This window comes from Mastigoproctus giganteus, chromosome 10 (assembly GCF_048544385.1).
Source record: "Mastigoproctus giganteus isolate SK-2022 chromosome 10, ASM4854438v1, whole genome shotgun sequence".
In the NCBI taxonomy this organism is placed as follows: Eukaryota; Metazoa; Arthropoda; class Arachnida; order Uropygi; family Thelyphonidae; genus Mastigoproctus; species Mastigoproctus giganteus.
Genome location: NC_143584.1, coordinates 214,228,707 through 214,243,159, shown reverse-complemented (window position 1 = coordinate 214,243,159; position 14,453 = coordinate 214,228,707). Strand labels below are relative to the sequence as shown.

Genomic DNA, 14,453 nt, shown 5'->3' with positions numbered 1-14,453 from the left:
GGGTGACAAATCCCTCCCATCCAAGCAGAATTGATTTCTCGTGTTGGCGGTTAATTGATTTTTCCATTACTAAAGTAATGGAGAAATCAATGAACCGCCAACTCTTAAACTACCTAGAAACCTTCCGTCTCATCAACGATCGCCAGTATGGATTCTGTCAGTAGCTGGTGATATTCTGGCTTATGTTACCCATTTATGGACTAATTCAATGGAAAGGTTCGGTGAAACACAAGTAGCTGCTCTTGACATCTGAAAGGCTTTCAATCATGTTTGGCATAAAGGTCTTCTAAACAAGCTTCCATCATATGGTTTGCCAACTGTTTTTAGTTTGTTATGTTTGTTTGTTTGTTATTTGGTTTTTAGGAGCATTAGCAACTAAGGCCATATTGCTCCAGGAAATGCTGTGATCATTCCCTAACCTTTCCGCATCCTCCGTATTTGGTGGTGACAGGCTCGAACCCCGGTCTAATCAAGAAGCGTGTGCTACAGCACTGCTGCTCCTTCCCACCTGGCTATGGAGGTGCCACTGTTTTTAGTAATTGGTTATCCAGTTTTCTCTCTGATCGCTCACTGAGGGCGATGGTAGATGGCTCTCTGTCTTCTAACTTCTCCACTAATGCCGGTGTCTCCCAAGGTTCAGTTCTTTCCCCCACTCTTTTCCTCTTGTATATTAATGACCTTCTTCCATTGACTCGAAATCCTATCCATAGTTTTGCCGATGATAGCACATTGCATTCCACTTTCCATTTTGAGAAACCCTGCCCTGCTCAATCAGCTTCTACTTCTCAAAAATCTGCTTCCAATTCCTTAAATGCCAATCTTCAGGTAATTCTCCAGTAGGGCAAAGACAACTTAGTTGATTTCAACCCTTCTAAAACTCAGTATTCTCTTATATCTCGCAAAAAGGATTCTTCTGCTGCTCCTATGCTTATCTTTAGTGACACTCCGATTTCTAGGCTTAATGATATAGCTCTTTTGGGGATTACCCTGACTTCTAATCTCTCTTGGCACAAGCACATTACAAATATTGCTTCCTCTGCATCTAAAAAACTTGGTTTTCTCTTTCGCTCTCGGCGTTACTTTTCTTCTCAACAGCTGCTCACTCTGTATAAATCGGAAATCTGCCCTGCCATGGAATATTGTTCCCACATCTAAGATGGTGCCACCAAAACCTCGCTCAGGCTTCTTCATTACATTCAGAAGAGGGCAGTTAGGTTAATTAATGATTCATCTCTAACAGAGTCTCTCCAATCGCTGTCTCATAGACATACTGTTTCTGCTGCATGCTTCTTCTACAGATACTTCTATGCGCACTGTTCTTCTGAATTGGATTCTATAATTCCCGCTCTCTCTTTCAAAACAGTCCGAACACATGCGACCACCAGCCAACGTCCATTTACTGTCCAACTTCAAACTCACAGAACCAACTTTTCATCTTCCTCGTTTATTCATTCAACTGCTGTTTTCTGGAACAACCTTGTTTCATATGTATTTCCTGAAAATTACAGTCTACAGAAGTTCAAATTGAATATCAACAAATATCTTCTTTCGTCTTCTCAACCCAAGCACGGTACTTAAGTACAATAGGTTCTAATACCTCTCGTGTTTGGAATTTACATAAAAAAAAAAAAAAAAACCTAATTATTTTACATGTTTCAACTATAAATCACACTTTTTTTACATAAACAGAATTAAACAAACACAAGTAACTGCATACAAATAAGAATATAATGAATATTGGGAAGGTTTATTTTTTAAAATATGTAATCTTGAATTTTTCTTTGAATTATACAAGACTGTCTTTTTTTCAAGACGAGGTCTCTCATCCTGTATCTTCTATGGAGATACTGCTATTAAATTAATTATATTAAATTTTACTGCTACTAAAAAACTTCTATTGGCAGCACATTGTGGTTTCTTTTGCCTGTAGATGCCATTATTAACACAAAGGGTAGTATTAGCAGCTGTATTAAAATTAAAAAGCAAAATGACATAGTATTTCACTTTGAAATAGCACCGAACAAAAAAGCTGCCAGTGTGATAATCTGTATTATGAATAAATGAAAATTATATCTTTCATAAGGGAAATGCTGTTTATTTGTAGTGAAATACCAAAAAAATTCATGATGATGGCAATGCAATCTGAGAAACCAATGCAAAGTATGTTAACTAAGGGGCTGATTAAAGTCCTGGCACAGCACACACAAACACTGATATGTATTATTGATGGATTACTAACAAAAAAAAAAAAAAAAAAAAAACGAACAGTAGCATACTAGTAACTGTGATGCTAGTGTTTACTTGCCATAAGCAGTTAAAATAAAGTTGTCAGCTCTTCTGGTTGGCATAACTATACCTAGTATAAATAAAATAAATCTGTAGCCATTGTCAATCCACTGCAGGATGTAGGCCTCTTTAACAAGTCAAGTTGACGGAATGGACCATAATCTGCCATGCTAGTCCAGTGCGGACTGGCAGATCAAGATCAACCATATTTAGCAGTCAGGGGTTTGAATCCCAGTCTACTCAAAGAGTGCATGTTACTGTACTCCTGCTCCCGACCACCGAGGCCTAGTACAGTACTGTCAAAATAACAGCACATTGAGATCTGTGCCGAAAAAAAAAAAAAAAAACTCAGCAAGTCACATGATTACTGTATTTGTTTAAGTTTGCCGTTTTGAAAGTTATTGTTATTTTTGTTTTTTAGGAGCATTGGCAACTAAGGCCATTTTGCTCTGGGATATGCGGTGGTCATTCCCTGACCTTTCCGCATCCTCCGTATTTGGTGGTGACGGGCTTGAACCCCGGTCCAATCAAGAAGCGTGTGCTATGCACTGCTGCTCCTTCCCACCTGGCTACGGAGGCGCCTCCGTTTTGAAAGTAATTCTGTACTGATATCACAGATTATATGCTGCTTTACACTTATTTTAAACTAAAAACCCCTCACTATGGCTCCTAATGTTAATAAACCTCATACAGAGAAGAAAAGAAGAACAACATTAAAGCTTAGTGACAAACTTGATTTAAAAATAGAAAATAGAATGGGCGTAAATAGGAGTGTATTAATGGCAGAGTATAACATTGGATCATCAACATGTTTACATTTTTTTATGTGCAGTTAATAAAACTGCATTCTTAATCTCTCTATTTCTTTTTTATCCTCATTATTTTTGCATTAAATATATTTAAAATAAAATTTTTAAAATTTAAAATAAAATAAATATTTAAAATTCTAGATAATGGAAAAATTGAAATAACGGCACCTTGAATCCCCAAAGGTGCCGTTATTCTGAAAGTCTACTGTATAAAAGGAAATTTATTATTTATTTAGCAAGGGTAGGTGGGTGGGTACCAGGGCAGGCAGGCACCCTGGTGCCCACCCACCGAAGAGGAGCCAATCAACTCCAAAATGGTGCAATCTGGGTGGTGGCATCCGCTAAGAATAAGTAACAATAGTCTTCTCCTATGGTGAAGAGTTACTTATTCGAGGTAGTGCAATATCATAGCACCTCGTGAAAGTATTGATAATATGAGATATACATAATGATGCCAATTTTATAAATATTTAGTAGTTAGCTGCGAGCAGATCTGATGCATTTGTACTAACTTGTAAGCATATTTATTTTATGTTAACTTACTACCCGCAACAAAACAAAAATAGTTTGAACATGTTTATTTTTATATAAATGTAATGCATTTCTATCCCAAAATGATATTTATTTTTAAGTGAACAAACCCAATTTAACCGTGACTACATAAAATGAAGATATTTTGTAAAAAAGTCCTACTGTTTGTTTAAAATTTATTGAATATATTTATAGCAAAGCTTAATATTTTCCTAAACTCACCTCAGCTAAACATTGTGAAGACATCTAGAAAGATTCCTGGATTACAGCTAATCTAGAATAATTGAATTAAAAACTTTAAATGGGCAGCACAGTTTCAAAGAAACTGCTTTGTCCAATCACAAAGGACAAATGAAATGCATAACATAAGCCTTAATGCGATAAGGCAAAATATTAAAATACTATTGACCTTTCTATTTATAAGCGGTTATTTACCTCTTAAACTAGTGATATAGTCGTATATCTAATAAATTGATTTTTAATGGTACTACAAAAAAATCATATCACGTGCAAAATATTTAACACATATGCAACAGTTTCCAATTGTAAACAAACAAAAAACCTAATGATATACAATAATAATATAATGAGACAGTATGGATAATGTAGAAATAGTTTGTTTTAAACTTATATTCTTGAAAATAAATAACTTACCCATAAAAGTGGCCACGAACAAAATCATGTATTTTTTCTTTTGCTATTGCATGAAGATTCTGGAATTCATGAATAGCACTGAACTTTTTCACATTCAAGCCATTTGGAGTTATAATGTCTGTAAATGAAACATTAATGTGCATTAAAATTGCATATTTAGTACACAATAAAAGACATATTTAGTACATAATAAAATTTTTCCACAGAATGGCAGGAAACTGCCAGCAATTCTGTAGGAATTGTTTACTATTTTAGCAAAGAAAGCTTTTGTATTTTTAATTAATTTGATCAGTTAGGAGGCTAACTTCTGCAAAGCTTCTAACTTCTGTGGCATTATGGCAAATTTACAAAATGTCTTAAAAAAAAAAAAAGAAGTTAATTTTGTTATTGTTAGTTGATCAGACCATGTATACTGCTAAGAAAATGAAGAAATCTTGGTATTCATAACAGAATTTTTTCTTTTTGAGTGATTCAGGTTTCTAATAAGATTATTCAATCCTGCCTGAGAAGCTAACATGAAGTGCTGCTATCGTTGATCCTTGCCAGAGTTTTCTTCATCTAAGTCCATACTTTTGGCAACTAAAGTACTGGCAGATTTCTAGCTGTCAAACAGAAGTAATGTTGAGCAAAATAATCTTTTTGTACCCTCCATACTGTCAGGATGGCAAATGATACTGATAAATGAGAACCTCTTAACCATCTTCTCAAGAACCTAGTGTGGCTGGGTTCTTGAAAAGACAGCTAAGAATTGCAGCTTAGTATGCTTAAAAAAAAAAAAAAAAAAAAATTACCCACTTCATTTGTCCATCCTTCTAACAGTCTGTCCAATCCTTTAAATTTAAAGAAATGAGTAAAAAAAAAAAAATCCTTTTTCTACTTCCACAACATCAGATAGAAGTTACAATTAAGATAGTTTGTAGTAAAGGATAGAGCTGAGACAACATGCCTCCCTTTAGTTGAGTCACCTCAAATTCTAGTAAAATTGAAATCCAGAGTTACAAGCACATGAACCATCGGCCATTAATTAAATTCAGCAAAATTCATCATTCAGTGTTGTCCTCAATGTTATAGTGCACTTTGTGACATTTGGATTAACTAAAGATTGCTCGTGAAAGTCCACTGTTAAGATACTCTTGGCTTTCGATGTTGTTTTGGTGTTTTAACTATTTTTTTTCAACAAAAATGAACTTCTGTAGAAAAGTGCACTTTTTTTCAAAGGTATTGGAGTTTCTTTTAAGTTCTTTTAATTTTCATGCTTTTAGTTCCACTTATTTTAATTTCATATTTCTAATCCAACAAACTTTATGGTCAGGAGGAAGTTAAATACGTAGACACTTTAACTAATTCCTCTACTGATTCACCAGATAGGAATTTGTTCCAACAATCAATTACTCTTTAGCTGAAAACAAATTTTCACATATCTCCTTTTCCAATTTAAATTTATGTCCCCTTGTGTGTGTGTGTCACCCAACTGCCTACTTCAAATGCCAAATGTAAGTCATGTACCTTCTTAATTAATGGAATAAATATTTGTATCAGAGATTTCAATGTAAATTCTCCACATATATACTAATAATTGTCTGGCTTTGAGTACTATTCTAGCAGTTATATATTTTTACAAAGGAGTAATTAAAACAAAAATGATTAGGTGGCACATGACACGCCACAGAACAGCTGGCTATGTACAAGTAGCATTGTTTGGACCAATAACTGAGTCATGTGACATTGTTTTCATCAGTGTTGTGATGTCAAACATTTTCATGGCTTTGCAAAGAAGTATACATATAATTTTGCAAAAAAAAAAAAAAAGAAACAATAGAAAATTTATTTTCATTTTTGCAATTAGCATGAAAATAGACTGGAGTCTTCTACAACTGTCTGAAGGATAAAATAATTGTTATACAGTGTAATTTTCTAATTTTGAGACTGAATATGACCACTAATTTTATAAAAAGATTCAAGACCATCAATGGGTGATCAATATAGGCTAACCATTAAGCACAATAATGATAATCATTACTATGTTAACAGCAACAGGAATAAGACAACCATAACAGGTAAATAAAAACTGCATTAATTATGAAGCAAATAATAAATAAAATGTAATAAAAATAATACAAAATATCTAAGAAAATTTACAAATACCATACAGAAAGTTAAAGAATGAAAACCAACCAACCAGGCCTGCGCTTCAGTAGGTGCTCAGCTTCAAAAGATGTAATCTCTGATACAGTGGTGAAAATGTGAGCGCTGTGAGCTGCTGCCCTTTCCATGCAATAGCGATGATATATTCCTCGATCTCCAGCCTCCTTATCTAAATTAAACTGAAATTAGCAACATTAAAATATATATATATATAAAGACCAGCCATTTCTGAAGAGCCAAATTAGGATGAAAATTAACCTATCTGAACCAAAGTTACTAATTACTTTTGTTTAATAAATACCATACTGTAGAATAAAATTATTATAAAACATGATTACTAGATATTCTGATACCTTCTTGGATATCTACTACATGGCATTTACCAGACATAAATAAAAACTTGATTTTTGGATTAAAGAAACAAATATAAAATAAATATAAGTGATTCTTGATTATTGTGATTTTATAATTATCTAAGGAAATCAAAGGCATTAATAAAAGAAAGGAGGGGAGTATATCTGAAGGAACCTCGTGGATATTTAAAAGACCACTGGGAAACAGATCCATCACAGTAATTCATTCATGAAAGAAGTCTGAAAATTGTGACCACCAAAGAATTCTAAAAAACTGTGGATATTCAGAAAACTAACTAACTAATGCAAGAATATATAAGGTATTATTATCAGGAGGCCTAACATAAATCAAGTCATCCTAAGGTAGACTAATCCATGAAACTAAGAATGCAATAAACTGCGATTCTAAATAATTAGATCTAAAAAGATCTAAATAATTAGTTTCTATAAAGAATGCATTTAGAATAAACAAATTCAACAGAGTAAAAACTATAATGATAAAATGAGATAGAAGAAGTCCTCAAAAAAGAAAATTTATGTTTATTCTCTAGACCAGTGTTACTCAATTTTTTTTTGCTTGTGGACCCTTTTTGGCCTTCAAAAAATAACCACAAATCCTCACATCCTAGCTCACTTAAATATGGGGTGTCCAGATGATAGGTATCCAAAATTAAAAATTTACCTCTCAGAACTAATTCATTATATGTTTACAATCTACCTTTTTCAGATTGACACAAAACATAACTGAATAATAAACTATCACTATTAGAGTATACAATCAATTTTACCTCATAGGCTACTAATGTGAAGAATGTTTTTTTTTGTTTCATAAAGTCCTTCTAAAATTGGGAGTGATTGTAGACAACTGAATTCTCATGTCAAGTAATGATATTTAGATTTTGTTTCAAAAAATAAGTAAAATTCAAAGTAGCCACAGCAGAAATTATCCACAGATCCCCTGGGAACTGTTCGCAGATCCCTTGGGATCCACAGAGCACAGTTTGGGAATCAAAACTCTTCAACAGATATCTTCAACCTAAAAAAGCAAAACAAATGTGGATACCTTTGAACTGTAATATTCTATATCATCGCTACCTCATGAAACCTCCTCCTCTTCCTCTGTACCATTTTACAGAAGGACAAATGAAGAAGAAATTAAGTTTTACAGCTATCTTATACTGGTGTATTACAAACACAAAACTGTAGATTGGATTTCGTGTAAACATTTGTTTTCCCAAAGGGTGTTATCACAACCATAGCTTCTACCAGCAGAATCCATCCAGATGCATTCTGCTGGGACAGCACATATATGATTATAAACAAATATAAGGTTTGCATATTTGTTTCTATGAGGTACTTCACACTAGTACCTCATAGGCTACTAATATGAAGAATGGTGTTTTTTCGTCCCACAAAGTCCTTTAAAGTTGGGAGTGATTGTAGACAACTAAATTCTTATGTCAGGTGCGACATTCAGTTTGTAATGATATGTAGATTTTGTTTAAAAAAATAAGTAAAATCCAAAGTAGCCATTACAGAAATTATCCACGGATCCCCTGAAATCAGAAGAACACAGTTTGGGAACCACTGCTCTAGATGATTGGAAACCAGAGTTTATATATTCATTGTGACTGCAGACAAGGCATACTCAATAAAGAATAATCATCATTTTTCATGAACAATCATACTGCTTGCTATTTCTAGCTGAACTGTGGAATCTAAGACAAATCAAGCTGCATCACATAGCAACTGCACAAACTCACTTGTGCACAAGGTGCAACCTTGGCAGGCGTTCAAGTTTATGCCTGTTCAGTATCCCATATTTAAAATAGATGTGACACAAAAAGAACAGTGCTGCTCTCAAATTTTGTTTCCATCTCAAGAAAGCATTAGTGAAGCATGAAATGTTATAAGAGGCTTATGGTGAATCTACACTTCCATATGGCACAGTTCGCAGGTGGTTTAGAATGTTTAGAGATGGATGTGATTCAATCACAAAAATCATCAGTCCTGGAGCTCCAACCACTGCTTCACCACAAAAACCATAAAAACTGCTTTTATAATCAAGAAAGATCATCATGTAACATTAAGGCAACTGGCAGATGTTGAGAAAACAGTAGGAAATATGCATGGTATTCTCAATGACCATGTGCATACTGGGTTCCAAAGACTACTCACACCAAAGCAACAGCAAGTTTGCATGGAGGTTTATCAATAGTTGCAATGGATGATTACTGAAGATGGCGAGGTTCTGCACAAGGTAATAACAGTAGAGGAGACATATCTTCATCATTTTGATCCAAACAGTAAGCAACAAAGCTCTGTTTGGAAGTCTACATCATTTGCAACATTGAAAAAAGTAGAAGTTGTGGCTTCTGCAGGAAGGGTTATGGTCAACTTTTTTTTTTGACTTTCAAAGAATGGTTTACCAGCATATTGTGCTATGTCATATGACTGTTACAGGATCTTACTACTGAAGTGTATTGCACACTTTGCTGTTGTTGTTGTTGTTGTTGTTCGGTTTAACGACACAAGGGCTACTACGGCCAAATTGTGTCTCCTAATCGTTAATTTACAAAAAACGTATTGCTAGAGAGATTAAATTATATACTTCTGTACAAACCAATATGTTTTAGATATAATAAAAGTTCTTCAATATTTGCTTCATTTCCTAAGATGCGAGATAAATCAGGTGATATATTCAATTTAGAGAGAGACTGAAAAGTGTTTGACCGGATGGTTGAATGCAAGGGACAATCAACCAGGAAATGACTGACTGTAAGTTGCGTCTGACAGGAGCACACTTTGCGAGACCACATTTGTTACAAATGACCTAAACTGCACACAGGTGGGTGGATGGTGCACCACGACAATGTGAGACCTCACATCGCTCATGTTGTTATTGAGTAGTTAGCCAGCAATAATGTCAAATATGTTCCTCATCTGTCGTACAACCCTGACCTTGCACCCTGAGAATTTTTTTTTTATTTATTACGTTAAAGAAGGAGCGGCACAAAAACCATTTCCAGTCATCAGAATGAGTTGTAAAGAAAGAGGCAATTCTCAAACACATATCAAAAAATGACTTCCACCAGGCTTTTGAAGAATAGCAGAAATGTTGGAGTAAGATCATTTCATCAAATGGGGATCATTTTGAAAGGCCTATCAAAATATGGATGATTAATAAAGGTATACTGTGAAAAAAGAAATTATGATCAATCTTTATTGAACAGCCCTGATATTAAGGGCAGCCAAATTTTTCAGCATCATAGTTCACAACAGGCTGTGCATTTTTTGTGGCAATATACAGGCTTGAACCTGCAACCTCCTTATTTCTGGCCACACACACTACCCACTAGACCAGGGGTGGGCAACTTTTTTCGTCAGCGGGCCGAATGAAATTTTCGTATCATGATGCGGGTTGAATGAAATTTTCGCATCATGATGCGGGCCGGAATAAATTGAACGAGTTAATAAAAAAAATCAGAACCTAAAAAATATTATATTACTTGAATTACCAAATTATTAATGTATTTTTAAAAAAAATATCTGAATGTCCAATTATCATTGAAAATGCAGCATTCGGCATCAATTTTTCTTTTTTTTTTTAATTGGCTCATTTTATGGGCTATAAATTATATTAAATTAAAAATTGTAATAATTAGAAAAGGCATAAAACATAAAATATCTCGCACCAATATTATTTTTTTCAATAAGAAGTCAAACCCAAAGGAACTTCGTTCGATCGACGCTACAATAATAATTAGGAAATAACTCTTTGACGCTGCGTAGAATCACTTGGTTACTGTTGTACTGGCCGCGATTCCCGATTGAACCAAATTAAGCCGAACGTTTACGGCGAGTGTAGTCAGGTATGGATTTTCTACATTTATGCATTTACCGAGGGGGCCGGATTCAACATCGTTGCGGGCCAGATGTGGCCCGCGGGCCGACTGTTGCCCACCCCTGCACTAGACCATGGCCAGCACAATAAGATATAAGAGGAAGAAAATAACACATTAAACTGAATAAAAGAGAAGTGATATTTAACCATTTGAAGATCACATGCAGTAGAAATTTACTGCAATGTTTTTTTTTACCTTTACTTTGAAAAGATCTTTTTCTCTAAACCCACTAAGACCACATTTAAAAACTATCCTCCATTAAAATCTTTTTACCTGCAATGATAATACAACAAATGTGATTACAAAGTTACAAGGGGTGATAATGGGACATTTAATTCACAGACTGGTGCAAGATCTTATCTTAATTGTCACAATCTGAATCTTCTGTCGATTTCTCCTTCTCAAAATACTCTCCCTTGAACTTTACACACTTTCACCAACACTGTACCCACGCATTAAATGCTACTTACAAGCCATTTTTAAAAAGACTGCGAAGTGCTTGAGTTGTGGCTCTGCAAGCATTGTTGTTGGAAACAAAACGCTTGCCTTTCAGAGCTTTCTTTAGATATGGAAACAGGAAGAAATCACACGAGGCTAACTCCGGTGAATAAGGGAGATGTGGCAGAGCCTTGGCACCTATGACAGTGATCACTGGCTGCACAATATTAGCCAGTGTGGTTCCTCTATACAAGATGGTGTGGTTAGATTGCAATTGGAATACTGTATTCAGGTCTGGAGACCACACTTGAAAACAACATAGAACTTCTGGAGAGGATTCAAAGAAGGGTTACCAGATTAGTTAACAGGGCAAGTTAATGCACACACACATAGCTTAGTCACTGTGTAGTCTACAAAACTTGACAACTAGAAATTTAAGAAAATTTCTAATACAAAGGGTACTAGGAAAGTTTTGCAATACAGCTTTGTTTATTTAATTTTTTCAAAGTAATTTCCTCTACATTCAATACACCTCTCCATCCTCCGAAACCAATCTTTAAACCAGTTCTGCCAAGTTTAACTAGGGAGTAAAGCACACTCGTTGTCCCAAGCCCGTAGAAGGTCCTCATCACTGGAAAACCGCCTCCCTTTTAGCTTCATTTTCACATGCTGGAACAGTGCAAAGTCGCAGGGAGCAAGGTCTGGTCTGTGGGGAGGGTGCTCGAGAAGTTTCAGTCCTGTCGTGGTCAAATATTCGGTGCAGGCTTTGGCGCGGTGAGCTGGAGCATTTTCGTGATGGAGGTACCAGGTGTCCATTCTTGACTTTGGCCGCAGGTTCTTCATAGATCCAATGACTTTAGGCAGGCATTGTTCAGTATACCACTTAGCTGTGACTGTCTTCTGCGTGTCCAAAACGATACGTTCCACAATTCCACTCAATTTGAAAAATACAGCTATCATTTTCTTCTTTACAGATCGGGATTTTCTGACAATTAAGGGTGTGTCATCATCATCAAAGACCCAAACTTTGTTTTGAGCCTTGGTCGGCAGATCGTAATAGTACAGCCAAGTCTCGTCACCTGTCACGATGTTGTTCACATACCGAGATTGTCCCTTATCAAACTTTTTTAACATCTCCCGGCACCAAGTCACACGTCGTGTCATCTGCTCTTCAGTCAGTTGATGTGGCACCCAGAGAGAACAAAGTTTCTTCACATGCAAATGATCTTGCAGAATCGAACGAATTGCTGGTGCATTTAGGCCCAAAGTATCCTCTATCTGTTGGTAGGTCACTCGCCTGTTTTCGTCAAGCACTTTCCTCACAGCAGTAACGTTTTCCTCCATAACTGACGTTCGTGGCCTTCCTGGCCTCTCAGAATCCTCCAGAATGAAATTTCCCCTTTGGAATTCTCTATACCACCTGAATATCGTTGTACGATGTGGACAATCATCATCTAGTGCAAGAGTCATTTCTTCTAAGCACTGGTCTATGGTTAAACCACGCACGAAATTATACCGCAAAACTGTCCTTATCTCATTTCGTGACCACGATGCCATCGCAAGCACTTTACACTCTCACTACTAATGAAAAACTGAGCCCATCGACTTGGCGCGGTGGCTACTATGCACGTATGAACATGTCTCAACATGCAGCAACAAGCAGCTTCCTGTGATTCATTGTTGCGTCATATTGCAAAACTTTCCTAGTACCCTTTGTATGTATGTTAGTGCAAAAGCATCATTTTAACGTAGCCATCTACCAAAGCAGTTAAATAAATTAATTAATTAAATTGGCATCGTTTTGGTTATATCTTATATTGTGACTGCCTTCACAACGAGTTGTCATGGTATTGTACTACCTCGAATAAATAACACTTCACCAGTGGAGAAGACTACTGTTATTTATTCTCAGCGGATACCACCACCCAAACAGCATCGTTTCAAAGCGTGCTGGCTTCTTTTCGGCGGGTGGACAGGTACCCTGGTGTTGCAATAGTGACAACCGAGTGGCAATACCATGGAAACTCATTGTGAAGGCATTCACAATATGAGATATAAACAAAACGATGCCAATTTAATTAATCAATTTAACTACTTTGGTAGATGGCTACATTAAAATGATGCTTTTACCTTATGCAAGGTAGAATGACTAACCTACATGTTAGTCATTCTACCTTGAAGCATGAGGCCTTTGCCCTTAAATATTTTAGAGAAGTTCTAATTAAGGTGTATAAAGCGCAGAAGAGAGTGAGTCAAATGAATGAGGAAGGTGAAACAAGAACAAGGGTACACAAATATAAAATCTCAGGAAATAACAGAAAATAGGATCTCATGAAGTTTGTCAATGGGAAAACACTGGTATAAGTTGCCTTCCCAACAATTCAAAGCAGAATTGGATGGCCACCATATGTGAATAGCATAAATATATTGCTCATGCTGTTATTGAATAGTTAGCCAACATTAATGTCAAATATGTTCCTCATCATTTAGTTTTGTTTTATACATATAAAAGGTGATATTGTTGTACATGTTGGCACTAATGATATTAAGAGTAGGAGACCGGCAGAATTACTTAACAAGTATAGGTCACTGTTGAAAAAAAGCCGTGAATTCGCGTTGAATTTGAAAGTGTCTGCAATTCTGCCCAGACACGATAGGAGGGAGTATGTGATGAGAGCCTTATCGATCAATTCGGCCCTGGAAAGGCTGCATTCTACTCAAGGGGTAGAATTTTTTTTCAGCCTGTCTATACTTGTTAACAGGCGAGACTGCGTCTACAGGGATGGGATACACTTAAATAGGAAGGATGCAAGAATATTTGCTGATGCTATCAAGGCAGTGTTAGGTGGGTCAGAAAACTGCTAGCTTGGGGGGGGATACAAGGACTAATAGATTAACAGTAGCCACTGGCAGAGGTGAAAGTGATTCTTGCACTGCTTCTATTGGAATGAGCAGCAGCCTGGAAAACAAGATGCAGTGTATTTCAGAGACTGCTGGGAGTCATTGCAGTACAAGAAAACTCATGGGTTGTGTTAGGGTAGCTAAGAATAGGAACAGGTGCATGTATACTTGCATGTACACCAATGCTAGGAGTTTGGTAAATAAATTTGATGAATTTGAGGTATTGCTCAAAACATCAAAGGCAGATATTGTTGGGATATCAGAGACGTGGTGTCACACAGATATAAGGATTGTAGAACTGGAATTTGGGGAGTACAATGTGTACAGAAAGGACAGGCACGATAGGAAGGGAGGAGGGGTTATGCTATTAGTTAAGAAACACATAAAATCCAAGAAAGTGAAACCAGTCGACATCGCTGGACAGTGCAGTG

The 14,453-nt window shown here is 36.0% G+C and overlaps 1 protein-coding gene across 1 annotated transcript in view; it reads right to left on the bottom strand.

Moving 5' to 3' along the window:
• Nucleotides 1-14,453, bottom strand: part of Glys (glycogen [starch] synthase) — an 87,257-nt gene that overhangs the window by 44,529 nt on the left and 28,275 nt on the right. Inside the window, exons 5-6 of the mRNA XM_090383956.1 lie at nt 6,460-6,604; nt 4,281-4,398 (exon numbers count right to left, since the gene is read on the bottom strand). Of these exons, the coding sequence (XP_090240082.1) occupies nt 4,281-4,398; nt 6,460-6,604 (263 nt within the window). The remainder of the gene's footprint in view (nt 1-4,280; nt 4,399-6,459; nt 6,605-14,453) is intronic.